The sequence below is a fragment of the Marmota flaviventris genome, chromosome 6 (assembly GCF_047511675.1).
Source record: "Marmota flaviventris isolate mMarFla1 chromosome 6, mMarFla1.hap1, whole genome shotgun sequence".
Lineage (NCBI taxonomy): Eukaryota > Metazoa > Chordata > Mammalia > Rodentia > Sciuridae > Marmota > Marmota flaviventris.
In genome coordinates this window covers 21,801,535-21,821,687 of record NC_092503.1, presented here as the reverse complement: position 1 = coordinate 21,821,687, position 20,153 = coordinate 21,801,535, and the positions used below count along the sequence as shown (strand labels likewise).

At 38.2% G+C, this 20,153-nt stretch overlaps 1 protein-coding gene across 5 annotated transcripts in view; it reads left to right on the top strand.

Annotated features, from left to right (window-relative positions):
* The window catches only part of Phactr2 (phosphatase and actin regulator 2), a 135,267-nt gene that overhangs the window by 82,296 nt on the left and 32,818 nt on the right, over positions 1-20,153 (top strand). For all 5 annotated transcript variants that reach the window (XM_027938540.2, XM_071612959.1, XM_071612956.1 and 2 more), the window contains 5 exons: positions 606-1,140; positions 7,350-7,552; positions 8,818-8,974; positions 14,114-14,169; positions 19,261-19,322. In XM_027938540.2, the coding sequence (XP_027794341.2) occupies positions 606-1,140; positions 7,350-7,552; positions 8,818-8,974; positions 14,114-14,169; positions 19,261-19,322 (1,013 nt within the window). The remainder of the gene's footprint in view (positions 1-605; positions 1,141-7,349; positions 7,553-8,817; positions 8,975-14,113; positions 14,170-19,260; positions 19,323-20,153) is intronic.

The following is a 20,153-nucleotide window of genomic DNA, read 5'->3' as shown; positions in this document are numbered from 1 at the left end:
GCTAGCTTCCTTCCCTGGAGCTAGGGGACAGCTGATTTGGAGTTTGCTCTGTTAGCAGTGGGATGAGTGAATTTGTTTTGGACCCCAAAAGAAACTGGCAGCATATACCCCAGCTCCTTCTGAATATGGACCTCTACTCCATTTCCAGAAAGACATCACAGGACACAGGTAATTTATGAAGAGCTCAACTGTGTGCCACCTGTACCTCACTACTGGTGACTGCCTCTTTGCACCAAGATATCTCTTCTTCAGGACCTACAATAGTTTTTTTTTTTTTTTCTAAGTGATGCATATGACAAGGAAGAGAGGGTTTCCCCTTTGCTCCAGCTAAAGACTCAAAGAGAGAGGAGATTGAAGGCCCCTGTCCCTTAATTCTGCCCCAAATGTTAATGGTGCTGACCTGCCTGTCTCTACCTCCTAGGTTAGAGGCAGAGAGGGTACAGAAGACAAGAACATTATCATTACTAGCTAGTTTTCTTTCCTCCATTTATCCAGCAGATTTTAAGTAGAGCATTTTAAATGTCATTAACAATTCCAGCTTGGTTACTTTATTTAAAAAGCTTTGTCTTCTTTGATTTTTAACGCAAAAAAATTCTCTATTTTAGCTGGTTCTTCTCATTCAAAAAAATCAACTGGCTCCAAAGCATCAGCCTCACCATCTACTTCATCCACCTCTTCTCGTCCCAAAACTTCTAAGGAGACAGTTAGTAGCAAAACAGGGACAGTGGGGACCGCAAAGGGCAAGAAAAAAGCTGGCAAGCAGCCGGTGACTTCTCGACTGTCCTCAGATGCCACCGCTGGTACATCTGACCTTAAAGGAGAGCCTTCGGAGACTGGAGTGGAGAGTGCCACACCTGAGCAGACTGTCCCTGGGGCAGAGGAGCAGACCGTAGGCAAATCCAAGCCTACAGTTCCTCCACCCCTGGTGGCTCCTCCACCCTCCCCGCCTGCCCCTCCTCTGCTTCTCGAAGATCAGTGCATTGTTGCCTCAGATGCTCCAGTTGTCCTGGTCAGCAGTGGCGCTGACCTGCCTGTCTCTGCCTTAGACCCGAGTCAGCTCCTTTGGACTGAAGAGCCGACCAACAGAACCACTCTCCACTCGGGTGCTGGTTTAAGTGTTAGCCGAGAAAATGCAAAATGGTAAGTCCGGGTGCCAACCCCGTGATGCATCTGAATGTTAAACATCAGTCAAGAAGTCAGGAATGATGGTGCACACCCGTAATCCCAGAGGCTCTGGAGGCTGAGGCAGGAAGATCATGAGTTGAAATAGAGCCTCAGCAACTTAGTGAGACCCTAAGCAACTTTGAGAGACCCTGTCTCTAAATAAAATACAAAAAGGGCTGGAGATGTGGCTCAGTGGATAAGTACCCCTGGGTTTAATCCCAAGTACTAAGAAAGAAAGAAAGAAAAGATCAGTGAAGTATTGTGTTAGAATGGAGGAGCCCTCCCTCTGTCATGTACTCTGGTGAACATTAGGTGAGCTCACTTTTGGCCACTGGTTTTTCTTAACCCTGCCCTGGGGATGCCATGAGCTGTGGAGACAATCACATTGATAATGGTGACAAACACCAATTCTGTGATTTTCAAATGCATTCAGAGCACAGCTCGGCAGCCTTTTTTCTTGTCCCTAGACAATTCCCTTCTCTTTTCTATGCTTATTTTAAATCTTTCTCACTTGGGTCCAGATTGCTCACCCACTCCTGCCCACCTTCATTTAGTTAAGTTATGTAGCCTTATTCTCTAAGAAAACTAAGACTGTCAGGAAAGAATTCTAAAATTCCAACTCGTTTTCTCCTAACTGTAGAGTGGCCCCCATCCTTACTCACTTACCTCCCCACCCAGCTGAGATTTCATCTTCTCTGTGAAGCTTTCCCATGCTTCTAGACAGAAGTGCTTGTTGCATCTTCCATACTCAGAAACCCCTCTTTCCTGACATGTGGGACAGAACAACCTAACATCTTATGTACCTCTGTGTCCCCAGCAGGCAGTATAGAGTGGAGTGTTCTGTGGGCACTAGGAATGTTCACTGATTTTTTAATAAAAATGAAGAAGTGGGCTAAGGAGATTGGTTATAGGGAACATCAGCCTACTCCAGTATGGTGGAGTGGTGTCAAAGATGAGATGGCCCTGAGGCTAGAGTTGATAAGCAGATGATAACCAAAGTTAAAAAGACCGTGGTCCAGTAGTCTTTCCTTCACTGAGGAAGGTTACCATGCAAAACAGGCCAATGGACATAAGCCTTGGTGGATTAGTGGCCCCACCATTATCTAGTTGCCCAATCCAGAAACCTGGGGTTCAGCCTAGGCCCTCAGGATCCTTTCTTTATTCATCACATCTGATCACTCACAAAGTCCTGTAAATATTCTACTCAAAGGTAAGTAAAACAGTTTATCCCTCCTGTCCCACAGGTCGGAAGAGAGGGCTATCAGTGTGTAGTTGATTCAATCATCAATCTGTCTAGGGAAGGCTCAGAACTCTCATGTCTAATATCTTCTTTTCACTTTCTAAGAATAAAACCTATAATCAGTTTTAAAATGTTTTAATAGGGTCTCTTTCAAAAAAAAATCTTTGTCATGTTAGACTATTTAAAAAATTACTGCATTAATTAGGTTGGTTTTGATCAAGCCACCAAAGTATCAACTTTATTTAATTGCTGATAGTAATGATTTTCATTTTACTGAATTCTTAATGTCAGGAACTAAGCACTGTATATTTATCATCATTTAATTCCTGTAAATCTTCCCTGAAGTATTTATTTCCTATTTTATCTATAAGAATATTGATATTGAGAGAAGTAAACTAGTTTGCGCAGGATCACCCAGTTAATAGTGGCAAAGCCAGAATACAAACGTAGCACTGCCCACCAAATTCTAGGCTTTGAAGAATTTCACAAGTTTTCCAAAATAGTTGCTTTTCCTTCTACTGCTATTTCTTTCCTAATATATTCTTATTTCTTTATTTTCATCATTTTGTGTAGTATAATTTGAAGGAAAGATAAATAAAGATCCAATTACAAATTATTTATCTGAGATTTTAAAGCAATACAGGGAAGATATTGAAAGGAAATGAAATGGTTATGGTTAGTGTGTTTTGGGCTACTATAACAGAATACCTGAGATGGGGTAGTTTATAATGAACAGAAATGTATTGATTCTCAGTCTAGAGGCTGGAAATTTCAAGATCAAGTTTCTAACATTTGGCAAAGGCCTTTTCTCTGCATCATCACATGGCAAAAGGTGGAAGGTCAAGCGCTCAAGAGCAAACCCTCTCCCTCAAGCCATTTTTGTAATGGTAATAATCTCTTCTTTGGGGCTTTGTCCTTATGATTCAGGTACCCCCCATGAGGCCTTATCTTCCAATGCTGTCATCTGCAGGGTTAAATTTTTAAGATATGAATTCTGGGGGACCCATTCAAACCAGAGAAGTGTTCTTAATAGTTCCAGCACATAGCAAATGACTTCCTTTAATTGTAGTGAGTGTTTTTTTTTTTTAAATATTGCTGTTATTTCCAATCTTAATACTGAACTTTATTCTTTCAGCATAGTTTTGGTTGGTCTTCTCTGTGTTGGGCAATGTACTACGCACCAGACATATAAAAGTGACCCAAACATGAGTAATTTTTATCAAAATATTGACTAGTGAGCCCAGGGAGTATAAATATTTCACACAACTTCTGAATTTTGGAAAAATAGATTGAACATATATGCCTTAATATACTGAAGAACAAGATATAAATCATATAAAATCTCCTTAGATAGTCTTAAGCATTCAGAAAGCCCATTTCCAAGAGTGACCTGACTTCCAGATCATTTTCACAAACATTTCAGGAGTGCACTTAACTGTACTGAGCTCTGTACTATGTGCCAGAGTTTAACATCTGTCTTTAGCCTGAGTATGTGAAGATCTATCAGACAAAGGATCAGTTTCTATTTCTCCTAACACTAAATCAGAAGGAGCAGACTTAGAGTATCATTAGACATTGAGGATATTTGTAATAGATGTCCTACCCATCAGGGTAACTCTAACAAATTCCTAGAAGAACTCAAAGAGATTTTCTTCTCTATATGTTCTTCAAAGAAAAAAAAATTAAATTATAATTCATCCTACAGGGGTGGTTTGTGTTTGCTCTTGAATTAATGAATTTGGAGTAGGTAGTGTCTCAGATTTTCTTCCAAATTCTTCCTGTTTCAAGTGGATATTTGAATTAGAATTTTTGGCTCTTAGTCACCTGCTTTTCTTAGAACTCTCCTTGAGTTATATTTAGTCACCTAATGTGTGAAAATCCTGTCATTTTATGAAAAGACTTCTGTGTGGAATACAAATATCAGAACTTTAAAGAGGGCAAGTGGTATGTATAAAAATACCTCCTTCTATCCCATATTGCAGGGTGCTAACTATTTGGTAGGTTTCCATTCATTGGCAGCTTTATCAGTAACATACAAGTCTTACATTACATGAAGCAGAAACTAATCAACCCATTTTGAGGCCTTGTTCAAAGGTGACTTGTTGAGTCCATTCCACATTCGTGGCATGCACTATATTGTCCAGTGTGCCCAGGAACCAAAGGGGAAAAACATGAGTGCCAAGACATGAGTTAATTGACATAGATTAGAAGCATATTTAATGTGAAATATAACTTATAGCATTAATATAATTTTTTTTTCTTTTGGTTTGGTACTGGGGATTGAACTGAGGGGCACTTGACTACTGAGCGACATCCTCAGCCCTTTTAATTTTTTTATTTTGAAACAGGGTCTCACTAAGTTGCTGTGGTTGGCCTTGAATTTGCAATCTTTCTACCTTAGTTTCCTGAGTGGCTGGAATTACAGGCATGCACCATTGTGCCTGGCTAATATAATAATGTAAAATAAAATATAACAATTAATAAATAGATTTAAGAGTCTTTAGTCTGGGTTCTAGCCTGGACTTGCTATCTTGATTAAGGTTCTCACTCATGGCCTTCCTTGGATCCATGAACTATAAATTACCTGCCCTCCTTATAATGTAGAACACTTGTAAGTTGTAAATATTTCTGAATTACTTGCCAACTACAAAATATATTATAAAATACAAATGGTGAGATTAAAATAATAATGTCCTAATAAATTAGCAAACTCACACACAAACAAATAACAAGACTCGACTCAGAAACATGTTTTGTTCTGCTGTATCTAGAAGGTGTTATTACATGTATCTTTTAAAGATGCTGTGGTCACCTATAATGGCAGTCTCTGCAAACAAAAATGGCTTCCAGTGGCAATGAACTAAGCATCCAGACTGAAAGTTTTCCCACAAAAATTAGTCTTCTCTCATTTGAGATGAGACTTCCTGCTGTAGCCAGCAGTATAACGGTTCTTCAAAAAATTAAACATACCATTACACTATAATTCTGCAATTCCCCTTCTGTGTGTAAAGCCAAAAAAATTGAAAGCAGGGAATTGATTTTTTTGTACCAGTGTTCCCAGCAGCCTCAGCCAAAACGTGGACACAATCCAGATGTCCATTGACAGATGAACAGATAAACAAAATGTGGTGTATACATTCCATGGCATATCATCCAGCCTTAAGGAGGAAAGGAATTCTGACACATGCTGTGATAGGAAAGAACCTCGCAAATCGAACACAAAAGAACACACACCGTGTAATTTCACTTGTATGAGGTACTTAAAATAGTTGAGTCATGAAGTCACAAAGTGAAATGGTGGTCGCCCAGGGCTGTCAATAGTGGGAATGGGGAGTAATTATCTAATGGATACAGAGTTTCAATCTGGGGAGATGAAAACAGTCTGGAGATGATTACACGATTATTAGGTATGTGTATCGAATGCCACTGAACTACACACTTAAAAGTGTTTAAAATGGTATGTTTTATGTTATATATATTTTACAGAATAAAAAATTAGATTTCATGTATCTCTTCTTTGAGAACAAGAATTTAGGCTGCTGGATTTTCCTAGTTAAAAATAGAAAATCTTGTAAGTGCTTAGGTTTATAACCACAAAGTAGAATTTTAAATACCTCATGTTCTGAAAAAGTTTACCTGTATTCGTTATTCAAAGCACTTTTTCTTTTTGGGTTTTTTTTTTTTTCAGTCAGTGAGAACAGCAAACACATGTTTTCTACTAAATAGTCTTTCAGAAGTGTGACATCTAAATACAGATTCTTCTATTTATATCAGAAAGCAACTTGGGGAATCTTCTTTATCTTAAAATGACGACTGTATTGTTTTTTTGCATGAAATATTTTTGATGTTGAGTATATTTTTTACTTTTATATATTTGTAGTAACTCTTTAAACCAGAGACTCTTACCTCACCTATTAACAGGAAATTATCACTTCCCTGAACATCATCTCTCTTCTGAAGAGTTCATTTAACTTCATATCCTCCATCTGATTATTACTCTAGTCCTGGGAGAAGCAGTTTTACCAATGAAGGAATGAAAGCACAGATAGGATAAAGGATTTTTGAACCTTGACACACTGGCTGGGACGAAAATGGGGTTTATTCACCTATTCATGAAAGAAGATGTACTTTCCTCTACCACTACTCTTCTGGGTGCTGTGGTGCACACAGTTACATGTCCCACTTGTTGAGTGAGGACCATGTGGAGGTGGACTGGGGGTTGGTCCAGGTGCAGTGTGTTAAGGTGACTACCTTAAGAGCAGATGAGCAGGGCAAAGAACTCAACAGACTCAAAAAGTTTTTTGAAGATGCTGAGGCTTTAACTGAGACTCACAGGTCAAACAAAGTGCAGACAAAAAGTCAAATAATTGAGGAGCTTCTAGCCCATTATTCTTTACATTGTGTCACCATTACTATGGAAACATAAATTAGCAAGACATAGTTTTACCTTATTCATTTTTACTCCCCCCCCACCCCTTGGTATCAGGAATTGAACCCAGGGGTGCCTAACCACTGAGCCACATTCCCATCCTTTTTTTTTTTTCTTTTCTTTTTATAAGACAGGGTATCCTAAGATGCTTAGGGCCTCACTAAGTTGCTGAGGTGGGCTTTGAACTTACCATCCTCTTGCCTCAGCCTCCCAAGTTGCTGGTATTACAGGTGTGCACCACCGCACCTGGCTACCTTGCTCATTTACTAAATATTAGACACCATCCGGTGAAGCTGTTTAGTTTTGCAGATGCAGAATGTAAGACCTGGAGAATTGAGTAAGCCAGCACTCACTACTCTTCCATGTCAGTGACGTTAGCTGCCCCAGCTCTGGTTTCTCCTCTCCCCAGTCTAAAGGAGACCCATGATAGATACTAGAGCTCCTTTCATGGAGTTGGTGTCCCCAGGGTTGCTCTGAACTTTGAGTCACCTCTGTGTTTTTTTGTGCTCTAAACAGTTTTACAACCAAAGACGAGCTGGGGAAGGTGGACACTCAGCTGCTGACCCCTGAGCTGATGGAAGACTTTTCAGAGTCCTTCAGTGCCCCAGAGAACGAAGGCCCAAGGGAGTACCAGGCCAACGACTCCGACTCTGATGGGCCCATCTTGTATACCGATGATGACGAGGAAGAGGATGAGGACGAGGATGGCAGCGGAGAAAGTAAGACTATTTTCAAGAGATAGGGAGGATAGCAGATGGTAAACAGTGGCTGTGTGTTGGAATGAGGAAGAACTTGATTAGCAGCCAGACACCCCAAGACTTCATTCCCCTTATCTTCCTTTCTCAAGCTAGAAACATACTTTAGCTGGTGAGGTCCAGCTAAATTTTAAAAAAGACAACAGGGGTGGATCAGGCTTTGATTAAATTATGAAGTAAACATGCATGTTAGTATCTGTATATAAAAAAATAAAAAAGATGCAAAGCTTTCTAATGGCAGAGTCCTTTTTCAGAAAGACCAAACATGGCCCTTCTACCATGGGACCATTCTTGAAGATAGAGAATCAAGGCGGGGGATTCACTGGCTTACCCTGGGAAAGTGTTAGAGAATTTCACTCATTTTATGCTGCAGTTTACTGAGAGAGGAGGAAAGAATGAGTCAGGAATGACAAATATCTTTTTTAGAATTAAAAAAAAACATCACTCATCCACCATAGGTACAACTGTGAACCTTCTAAGAAGAAATGACACCACAGTGGAGCAAAGCCTACCATTTATGTGTTACTTGGAGAAGTGGAATGTGCTGTTTTTTTATTTCCCCTTAGCTTTTGAGCAGGATGGCTTGAGGGGAATTCACTGTGAAATTTAATTTATAGATTATAAATACTTATTATTCTATTCATGACTAAACAGAAGTGTGTCGAATTCCCTCTAATTTGTACAGAGCAAAAAAAAAAAAAAAATTGTTACCTACCTGGTGTGAGCTATCATCTGCTGAGATTTTTCAGGGGCCCCTGGGTAACGGAGGGTTAAAATATTTGTATAAATGGTAGACTCTGCCAGCATCATGTCTGAGTGGAGGAAGGAAGGAGACAAGGATTAACTGTACAGTATGAGGAGAGGGGATAAGTTTCAAAACTTGAAAAGAAAGAAAAAGCATTGTGCAATCAGTAATTTCCATGATCCACCATATCAGCAAAATAAATTCCAACTATCTCTTTCCAAATAATGAGGTGACATGTCCAAGTTTTTTCATGGTGTCCCAATATTTTTCAGAACATTTTAAAAAAATAGTCTTCAGTTCTTTCAAACTGAACTACATCCAACTCAAAATCCTCTCTTCCTTAGGTTAATTAAGATTCCCCTCTTGCATGTGGATAAAGAATTTGGCCTGGACCCTGTTGAACGCCCACGCCACATGTAACCTGAGTGCTACAGGCTAAAACGCGCTTTATCTGCATCTCTGCTCTTTTTCAATCAATCCTCAGGTGCTTTGGCGAGTAAGATACGACGAAGGGACACTCTTGCCATCAAACTTGGCAACAGGCCATCCAAGAAAGAACTAGAAGACAAAAACATCCTGCAGCGCACATCTGAAGAAGAGAGGCAGGAACTCCGACATCAGATCGGAACCAAGCTCGTCAGGTAGTTGCCCAGGTCCTCATGCAGCTGGGACTGGCTCATACTGGTCTTCCTCCCTGAGTTTCTTACCTGATTGGGGCCATTGTGGCTTTCTTGTGTACAGGCACACTTGGCCCTCAGGCCTTGGCAAGTTGGTCTTGGAGAGCAAACCACTCAGAACCTGCCTTTTAGTTAGCCAGCCAGTGGCTTTGAGGTCATCAACCATAACTTTGAGGACCAGTTAGTGAATATTTTAGTCTCTGCTGGCCAGACAGTCTGTGTTGTAGCTACTCAACTGTGCTATTGTAATAGGAAAGCAGACATAAAAAAAAAAAAAAAAAAACATATAAATGAATGAGTGGGGACATGTTTCAAAAAAAACTTTATTTACTAAATATGGTGGCCCACAGGATTGGGCCTGTGGACCACAGTTTGCCCAATCCTGGCCTACTCCATGGATGCACTGGCATTTCTCTGAGTGTCCTGAGGTTCTGCCCCGTGTGCTGTGAGACTGTAGCAATGTTAGCCTCAATGTCCTGGCTTCATCTAGGTTGAGTAACCATTGCCCCCACGTCTCAACTTCCCCCTTTTAACTCCCAATAAGTGGGTCATCTGATATCTCTTTCTGCCTCCTGCCATTGTGTAGGACTTCCGCTTTTGCCACAAGTGACTTTAGAAGTCCATTTACCTGGCAGTTTTAATTCAAGCCAATGCTCTCATTTTTTATTCTGTTGAAGCACATTTAAGAGCTGACTTGTGTCCCTCTGCGTACCTATCAGGGTGCATAGGGAGGAGAAGGGAACCATCTGGAATACTAGAGCAGGGTTTGGAGGTGGGAGGAAGCTGCTGTCCTGGTTTGGAAGTGGACACTGCAGCACTGGAGAGCTGGCATGAGGTCTTCTGGAGGCCAGTGGCTGTTCCTCTGCGAGATCTTGCTGTGGTAAGACACGAGAATTTCAGAGGCAGCTGTGGTGCCCACCTGAAGGAAAGGCGCAGTCTCCCGGGGAATCTCGAAGAGGCCTGAAGGTCCCTCTGCTCTGAGACACCTCCCGACCTCCAGGACTTTGGAAGCCGTTCAGAGTAGTTTACTGATGGATGATCTGTTTCTCACTCTAGTCTTTTCATTTCAACCGTAAACTTTGACCATTTCCTACTTCAGGAAAGAGCTAGCCAAGCTAAAAGAAAACTAAAGGGATCTGCAGCATCAAGCTGGACAGACTTTACCTTCAGACTTGTCATCTTACTGAGTAAACACAGGGGCCTCTCCGAGGCCTGAGAGATTAAGGAAATTTCTGAAAGACTTGCAGTTATTTAATAGAAGGACAAGGGTTAAAATTTCTGTTCCTCAATTCTCTGCCCAATCTGCTTTCTTATATATACTCTCCTATTTTGTACTTATTGCACCATGTAAGAGAATATGCTTCTAGGTTTTCTGAGTATTTGTTTTATTGCCTTTGTTTATGTTTGGCCATGAAGAAGAATTTAAAGAACAATATTTGCAAGTAAGAATAATGCAAACTCATGCATTTTCCTTAAAAATAAAAAAATATCGTGACAGCTTATCATAGTAAGGGGTAAGAAAGCAAAATATTATATGCTCATCTCAGTAAGCATCTGAAAATTTTAAAATTTTAAAGATAATTTTGTGTTATAAATCCTAAATAAATCAGAAGTATAGGGTTTTTTCCCCAAATTATTGCTCAATATTTTAGTATATGGAGAAACTATAAAATTATTTTCTTTAAAAATAGAAGCAAACAAAAACTCCCTGCTCTTCTTATACTACAAGACTAGTGACAATCATTTCTAATGAAAAGAAAGTTTAAATTATAAGAAATACTGTTATACTTCATTATATACCTATAAAACTGAAAAACTACCAAAACTTTTTTACATCATAATTTCAACAAGTTCACAGATGTAAGATTAATCTGTGAAAATCAACGTTATATCTATATTATTATTGACACATAGCAAGAGAATCAAATGAATAAGGAAAATTACACTCACAATAGTAGCAACAAGTACATTTTAAATACTCAGCTACTCATTTAACCTGAGGCCCCAAAAAATCTACCTCCAGAAAATCATAATGGAAGGAATTAATAAATGGAGAGAGAAAGAGTAAAAATTTTTATCAGTGAGGAAAATTTAGTGGACTGGTTGATCAGGAGTGTGGGTGGCATGAAGTATCACAGGACTTTATTTATCACCTGAGGATTGATAAAGTACATGTACTTGACAGAATCAGGACATCAATAAAGTATTCGTTCCACAAAATGAAACCAAACAGGAATAAATGTCACCTCTCCCAACGTGGGCCAAAGAAAAATCATCTACAGAGACAAGATGAGGTGTCCTCCACTCAGGTTTTGGAAGATGTTCAAGGCTGTGATAAACTTAATAAGAACCATTGTGAGATGTGTCTGTTCCTATCAGAGTGTGTGGGCTGGGGATGCAGCCAGTGGTAAAGTACTTGGCTAGTGTGCAGAAGGCCCTCAGTTTGATCCCCAACATAAAAAAATAAAAGAAAGGAAAAGGAAGAAATACCAGGGTGTGGACTTATTTAGAACTTATTTGAAAATACTTGCAGAAACTCAGTATGGAAAACAAGGAAAGAGCCCCTGCTTGGATCCACTCCTAAAACAAGTGACTATCCCGGGAGCTTGCAAGGATTTAGATAAAATGATACACTTAAGGCTCTTTAGTGCCTGGATCAGTAAGGGCTCAACAAAATTTAATGTTTCTCATTATAAACTTAAATTATTATACATCTATTAAACTAGTAAAGCGCATTTAAAACTAACTCAGTGTTGGCAAGTTTATAGAGAAATAGGACACACGTACATTCTTGCTCAGTATTTTTGAAGAATAGTTTCACAGTATGATAAGAGAATTATAAATCAGTCTAATTTCTTTGCATGGTAATTCTATTTGGAGATATATATAAAAAGGAAATATTCCAGACGGATTTTTTAAAACCATGTTTATAAAGATACTTATTACAAGCTTACTTATATACCAATGACAAAACAAGCCAAGTGCTCAAAAATGAAGGACTGATAAAAAAATAATGTGAAAAATTGACCCCATGCAATCCCATAGAGCATCGTTTCATCAAGGATTCCTGGAGGTATGGGAGCCTGGGAATGGAGGTGTGTATTTGTGGTGGATGGACGAAAGCTTCCCATCCCAGGTCTAGTTATCCAATGGAGACAGTACCTCTTGCTTTTGTGAATTAGGACTCACTACAACCCCCAAAATTCAAAAGCCTTTGTAAACAAACACAAAGACTGTATGTATACAAACTTTTAGTGGAGTAGAATGTCTGCCATTAACATGTAAATTTTACAGAATTGTTTCCCAACACACACAGCACATCTAATCCCTGTCATTCAAAGATAACTCACCCACAGGTCCAGCCTTAGGGAACAGACATCAAAGTCAAAGGCCACAGATGGAAATCCTGACTCTTGTGTTCACTAGGCAAGTTAATTGATATCTCATTTCCTCATCTATAAAGTAGGAGTTGGCTGCTACCTTGCTAAATCGTTGTGAGGACTCTTGATAGTATACATTAAGCACCTATCATAATACCTGGGACTTTAAAAGTTTGAATAAAAGGTAGCTGTGATTGTCTTTATGATTTACTGTTTTCATGGATGTATAGTCTTGAGTAACCATTGTGTGGGGGGAAAGAATCAGGAAGCTTTAATTCTTACAGGACAGGACAAACACCTACCTTCAGGAGACTGATTTAACCATTTGCAGGGTTTTAGTAGCTGGAGAAGGAAAGAAAGGCATTGGGGAAGGAGGAAACAAGCTTAAGTACAAGAGGGGTGATACAGGTGTGGTTGGATACAGAGCCCAATATACTAGTAGCACAGGACACATGGGTAGGAGGGGAGCATGAAATACAGTGCAGTGATGTCCCCTGGGCTCTTTTGTGGGTTCAGTTACTCAACTTAGTTTCAAGGTAGCTCTGATAAAGATTAGATTTTAACAAAAATTTTAATCACATATTTAAAATGTCACTAATCTCATTTATTCATTGCATTTCTATGAGAGTCATAACATTTCAAATTAGTCATATATCATAGTAAAATTACCTTTCAAATATATTAGTCTAAGTTGTACAAACTTAACCTACATCCTGAGGAAGTTTTTTCCTTACTAACAACAAATTAATCATATGAATAAGACTGAGAACAAGGGATATATGAGGATATACTGCTCTCATGTACAAATAGATAACTCCTAATCCCAAATGAGCCTTGGTTATCTTAAAGGCAGAGGAGAAGGAACAATATATCTTGAAGATCACATTATATGTAAATATTCATTTGAGGTCCCGAAAGCAGCATTTCACTTAAACCCCTGTGCAGCATAGATTAAGCAATTTCTAAATGGGCATGAATGCTTGAACAGCAGCTAATTTTTAGACTTGAATGACCGCATGTTAATTAGGCTGTCAGCTAAACTCCTGTGGGAAACCAAAAAGTACAGTGGTTCTAACAAGGCTTCACCTAACTGTCCGGCCACGCATCATGGCTGGGAATCATGGCTCCCAAAGACTAGCACCCAGATTCATTCTGTTTCATTGATCTCCTGTCCCCTTGGACAGTTTCCTCTGCATGCTCAAAGCTGGATTACACCACCATGTTTTATGTTCTAGCCTGTAGAAGAGGGAAAGAGAAAGAAGGGAACACACTCGGTCATTTTAAGGGTAAAAAGAAGAACTTACATCATCTGGCTCACACTCCATAGCAGAATTCAACACTCCACGGCAGAATTCAAATCACATCCCCACACTTGGCTGCAGTCCAGGAGATTGAGGTCTGCAGCCAGGTACGCAGCTAAAACTTAGGAAGTTCTGTTCATCAGAGGAAGACAGAATGGATAATGGGGGTAGTTATCAGTGTCAGCCACAATCTGGGGTCTGTGAACGGGTGAAAAGGACAGCTTTATTTCATAGTTGTGAAAAATGGAATTTTTTAAATGAACCCCACCATTATGTATAACTATAAGGCCTTAATAAAAGCATAACAAAATGGATTTTTTATTTCTCAACTAGTGAAAAAAACAATCTAGCTTTGCTTCATGTTGCATCTCCATTAAAGGAGCCTCATTTGTAACCTGTAGTGTATTCTTCTTGTCATCTAGGAGACTCAGCCAGAGGCCCACAACTGAAGAATTAGAACAAAGAAATATCTTAAGACGTGAGTATCCTCTGCTGTTCAGAAATTCCTTGTGTACTCGTTCTTTAGACCATCCACTTGCAGAAAGGCAACCATCACATATTAGTTTACTACCAACTGACTGGACAGTCTATTTATGTCCCATCTCTATGTAGCTGTTCATGCATTTAAGAAATAATATTTTAATTTTACGTTTCCTTTGATGGCATTGAGTCTGAGAGCCTGCAGGCTGGAATCGTGGCAATAACAATTGTTTTTAAGAAAGATGGAATATATTCCTTATATTCTTCCCACCAAATATTAAGTGGAAGAAGTGCTGTAGTGCACTGGCAAATAACTGTCAAAGAAAAGGCCAAAGAATCCACAAGGAAATGAATCAAGCCTTCCCATCTTACCATAAATAATACAAATTGTTGCTAGGCTTAACAAATTACTTAATTTAAAACAAAAGTTTGGTCAGAGGACTTTTGCAGTGCATTTCATTTTCCTTTGTTGTGATAACTAACTCTGCTTCCCTCTTGAGATATTTATAAAATGTTTCTTGGCCCTTAAAGAGTTCTTCATTCATTTTCTTACTTTATTTTTCCATTTTATTTTTCCTTCTAGTCTCTTTGACAGGATAGTATGTGGAACTCTAATAGAAACGAGGTTTGTGCTGCCCTTGTGTATCGATGTACTTACTAACTTCAGAGAGTTCAGAAATGGATATTTTTAAATGGAGCCTAGACGCAGTTTTATTTACTAACTACAGTTTCTAAAAGCTTTTTATTGTATGAAATATCAAAGAACAGGGATAGATAGAACCCCGGATAGTAGTGCAATAGTAATGAGCTGCTGTCGAGAGAAAGATCCTTTTCAACCAGGCTTACAGAGTTCTCTTGGCTTGCTGGATGACCTATGCTCTCCAGCCTAAGTTATTTTTTTTTCTGAAGGAAAGATTTTTGTAACATATTTATACTACAGTTGCCATAGCTAAAGCAACCCAACAATAAAGATGTAATATAAGAGGACTACATCCTCCGGTCTATGGAATCTTTTTCTTATGATGCTTTTCTTCTGGTTGTTTGTAAGCATAACTGGAATAGAACCCAAGAAAGGATGTAAGTGCCTATCAGTGTATAGAAGTGTCAGTCTGAAAGAAGAAAAAAAAATATGGCTAGAAATGGGTAAATTTGGGGCTGGGGTTGTGGCTGAGTGGTAGAGCACTTGCTTCACTGCGTTTGATCCTCAGCACCACATAAAAATAAACAAATAAAATGAAGGTATTGTGTGTGTGTGTATATATATATGTGTGTGTGTGTGTGTGTGTGTGTGTGTGTGTGTGCATGTGTTAAAAAAAGAAAAGGATAAATTTGTGTTTTGACCTTTTGGAAGAATGATGAAAACAACATCTAATTTTGACAAAGAAACAAAATCCCAAAGCTTCACTGTTTTCAATAATAGGTTCCTGGGAAGCATTTGTTGAATCAAGTTTTAAATAAACTCAAATGCAGACTGTAAGCTCCTAAAACCCAGAGATTAGGTCTCCCTGGATGCCTGATGCAATACCTAGAAAAGAAAAAAAAAAAAAAGCCAAGAAAATTCTGGGTAATTCTTTCCTGCTCCTGTGAGACTAATGTGCCAAACCACACTGGAGTTTGGTTATTTGAGGAACTGTTTCATGGATCCGGAAATTTATTGCATGTTGATCTTAAGTGCTGTGTTGGCTTAGTACCCTCTGTTTTCCTGGAGGTTTGGGAAAGAGTGAAACACCAAAGTCAACTTCAGATTTGACTCCAGCTCTTTTTGCTTCCTTCTAAGTTCGTGTTGATTCTGGAAACAAAAGGCACATTTCCAGTCTGGAGAGGCTGATAACTGGCTCATGATCTCCTGACACAGGATGCTGTGGCCAAGGGAAGCAGACAAGAACTGGTAGAAGTTCTGTTCACCAGTTTTCCCAAGCTTTCCACTGTAGTCACAGGGACTGAATGGCTTCATTTGCAAAACACTCTGCTCAGCCCATTGCTTCTGGGTTCTTCCACACTGTCTGTTCTTGTTTGTATGTTTTACCCCCGGTTTTCACCTCCAGCAACAATGACCTTCTGTTCCAAGAAAAATCTATGTGTGATATGGTATTGTTTTTAAGACACATTTTAACTAGGTGCTCTTTTCATGACAGAGTAGGAAACTAATTCATAAAACATTCAACATTTCTCAGATCAGAAACCATCACTGCTATAATAAGCATGAGTGAGCTGACAGTAAATGCTGATAGCTTTCATCAGAGTCCACAGGACAAGTTGATTTCTTAGGGTCATGTCCCATTTCACTCCTTCCTTGATTTCTGTCCATCCACTGATCCAGCTATATACATACATATACACATATATATGCCATATATATTACATAGACCAAATTTTTATGTGTATTTGTATATTTCATTTGTTCAAAACACTCCCACGGAAGCATGTATAAAGCAAAAAGAGAAAAAACCCAACCAAAAAAATGTGGCTTTTTTTTTTTTTTAGCTCATTTTGTCTGAATTAATGACTCAAGAATATAACAATACTCCAGTTGCTGGTATTTCTGTACTTTTCTTTCTTCTTTTCTTAGCTCATCCATAAAATGCTCAGGCAACTCCCACTAGCCAGGCAGTTTCCGTAGTGCCCACTGCTCTTAGACCCCAGGCATTGTTTGTGTGTTGATGGGAAATGTTTCCTGTGGCTGTCTGAAGGGTCCGCCCCTCTGCTCTGATGAGAGGTACTGAGAGCAGGATTTATCAATAAGCCCCATCACTTCCTTCATGAATTCCCCTCTGTTTGTTTAAAGTGACCAGGAAAGTTTACATTTTGCTCTACAATTAGTCCTCTGATGAATCAAAGAGTGAAGGAAACATTGCAAAAAACAAGGTGACTTTTTAAATACCAAGCTTAAGGCTTAACCCTGACTCTTTACAAGAGATTTTACAGTGATTCTTCAATAAGATGCAGAAGAATGATCTAGTTGGCTTCCCTCCACCTCACCCGCTTCCTCTAATTTCTTTAGAAGTACAATTTCCAACGTGGGAAACGTAAGGAAGCCAGTTCCTGATGTCAGAAAAGAATTCCCAGATGGTAAAATCCTGTTTACTTAATTCCCCAACTGCAACTGGCTTTCTTTAAAAAAAAAAAAAAAAAAATCACTGGCTGTCACCTAGTGGTACAATGGCCTTAACTAATATTCCCTTCCAAGAAATGTCATTTTATGTATTAAATGAAAATCACAGTATGTTAGCTTTGAGGTGTATTAGATTAAAAAAAAAAAGACTTTGAAAAGTACCTTAAAAAATATATATAGCATAAGGGCTGGGTAGGAAGAGTTGACTAAAATGTCCTAAGGGTTATATTTTTCTTTTTATTAATAATATTATCAAAGCTCTCACCTTGTAAAACTCTGATTTCAATCACATAAACCATAAGTTTGTCATTTGTCTATGTATAATTGATAGTCCACAAACTTTATCCAATTCATATAAGGTAATCATTTGAACCTATGTTATATTGTAAGAGTAAGTATACATGCTTCACTTCATATATGAAAAACCTACAGTGTATTCATGGTAAAGAAATTAAATTGTAATCAAACTTGTTTGGTACATACAGGCACTTTATCCATTTTTTTGTCCTGTGGGTGATTTCAGTTATATTCAGTTATACTGTCTAAATCACCAGACTGATCATCTTTTTTCTTACAAATTAGTGTTTCAGAAGAATGTAGAAACTTTTTCCTATCTAAAGGAGGAAAATTCATAGAAATACCCTGTTCAGATTGGGGGTATAGCTCAGTGGGTAGAGTACTTGCCTCGTATGCACAAGGCTCTGGGTTCAATCCCAGCACCACCAAAAAAAAAAAAAAAAAAAGAGGGAGAGAGAAAGAATTACCCTGTTCATTTAACAAATATAGATGTTGCAAATATTAAATGCTAATATTTTATTCATGATACAAATAATCTTAATGATGGGAAGTCTATTTGAATTCTTAAAACAAATATAATTAAGGCTGAGGATATATAGCTCAGTTGGTAGAGTGCTTGCCTCACATTCACAAGTCCCTGGGTTCAATCCCTAGCAACACACACGCACACACACACAAATATATATTTTTTTTCATAGAAGAGATTTGTCTTCTTCAGCTTTCTAGTTGATTCCTTATACAATGTGACTTTCTTTCCATTGAATTCATGACATCATTTTCTGAAAGATGAGCTTTGATAAGCATTAGTATCTAAAAAGTAAAATCTGTGTTTACTTGTCCACCAGAGGATGAGCTCCAGGAAGCAAGAAAGAAGTTCCTTAAATAAGCACCCGATAAAAGCTGAAAGGGTGTTTGTTTCTTTAAAACTTCTGAACTTTTTTTAAAATCCCATCTGTTGGACAGCATTAAGTTGTACTACTTGGTGAAGCACTACAGAAAGAGAAGACTCTGGAAAGTTAAAGTCACAAGAAAATAAATAATTTCTACCCACAGTACACCATAACCCCATTCAGAACATTCTGGTTTGAAAGTAAAGCCCAAAGAAATGCTTACATTCGGCTTCTATGGAAACCAAGGAAGACAGATCAAATATTTTGGTTGGACTTGAATGGAAAGCAGCAGTTCAGACATGCATTGGATGGTTTTAATTTGCTCTTTTAATATGTCTCAGATTTTTTACATAAAGGCCAGATCCAGAAGTAAAGTTTTATCTGAATTCTGGTAAATTGTGCTTTTAAGCCCATGAGATATTCAGCAATAGAAGGCTTTCACCAGATTCTAAGCAGTCTTAGGGATTTTCAGAATAGAACAAGGAATCAGGAAGTAAAAAAAGTTAAAGTTAGTAACAAATCCTGCAAAGGAAAAAGTTATATACACATATATGCATGTGGGGTGTGTGTGTGTGTGTGTGTGTGTGTGTGTCTGTATCTGTGTCTGTGTGTGTGTGTCTGTGTGTGATTGATCTTTCTGCAAAATCTTTTGACAACTTTTTAAAGATATCAATGAAGTGTTCAACCAGTATCAGGTAGATTCTAGTAATTGTGGCCTGGTAGACTTTTCTGATTGTAAAATTATCTGTAGTAACTAAGTCATTTTGCCTTTTCCCCCCTTTATAAACAGAAAAGAATGAAGAAGAAGAACAAGAAGCAAAAATGGAACTTAAACGCAGGCTCAGCCGAAAGGTGATGACAGTGTGGCTGCTAATGAGCATTCATGTTGTGGGATATACTTTGTGGTTTTTTTTTTTTAATATATATCCACTTTCTTCAAATCTGATGTTGAGGAATAATTATTCCTATTAGTCTACTAAGTAATTGTAGACACTAAAACCAATGCAATGTATATGAAATGAATTCACTTAAATTTACATGTTAATTTCAAAAAGTTATTAATCAAAGGTTTTTAAATTGCATTTACTATGAAAAAAATATATTGTGTAAAAATTTAAAAATATTTTTAAAATACAAAGAGGAACAAAACACTGTAACTATTATACAAAAATCTGCTGTTCCAAGAACCATTATTAACACTTAAATGTATATATTTCCATTTAAAAAATAGTTTTAAAAAATGCTCACACTTTCCATGTCATCTTGGAAATATTAAAAAAGTATTTTGTGACTATGAAGATTTGCCACTATTCCATATCAGAACTGGGTAATTTACTATGTGAGTTTGACTGTCCAACAGTCTGTTTGCCAGTACTGCCCAAATCGACAAATGGCTCTAAAACTCAGAAGATTGTTTCCACTTATTTATGAAAATATAAATCTGATTCCAGAGCCATCACTCTTTTTTTTCTGTGTTAAAATAATAGTATTTGGAGAAATTAAGCACTCTCCAAGTATGTATTTCATTATAAATCCTTGTAATAATTCTTCAGATATACTTTTCATACCTGGAAAAGGGCAGGGTGACTAAAATATGGCACCACAGTCAAGTGTGTGGCCTGACCCACATTTTTGAGGGCTGGCTGGGGAGTTCAGAGCAAAAGCATTCTAAGGCGGTTCAGG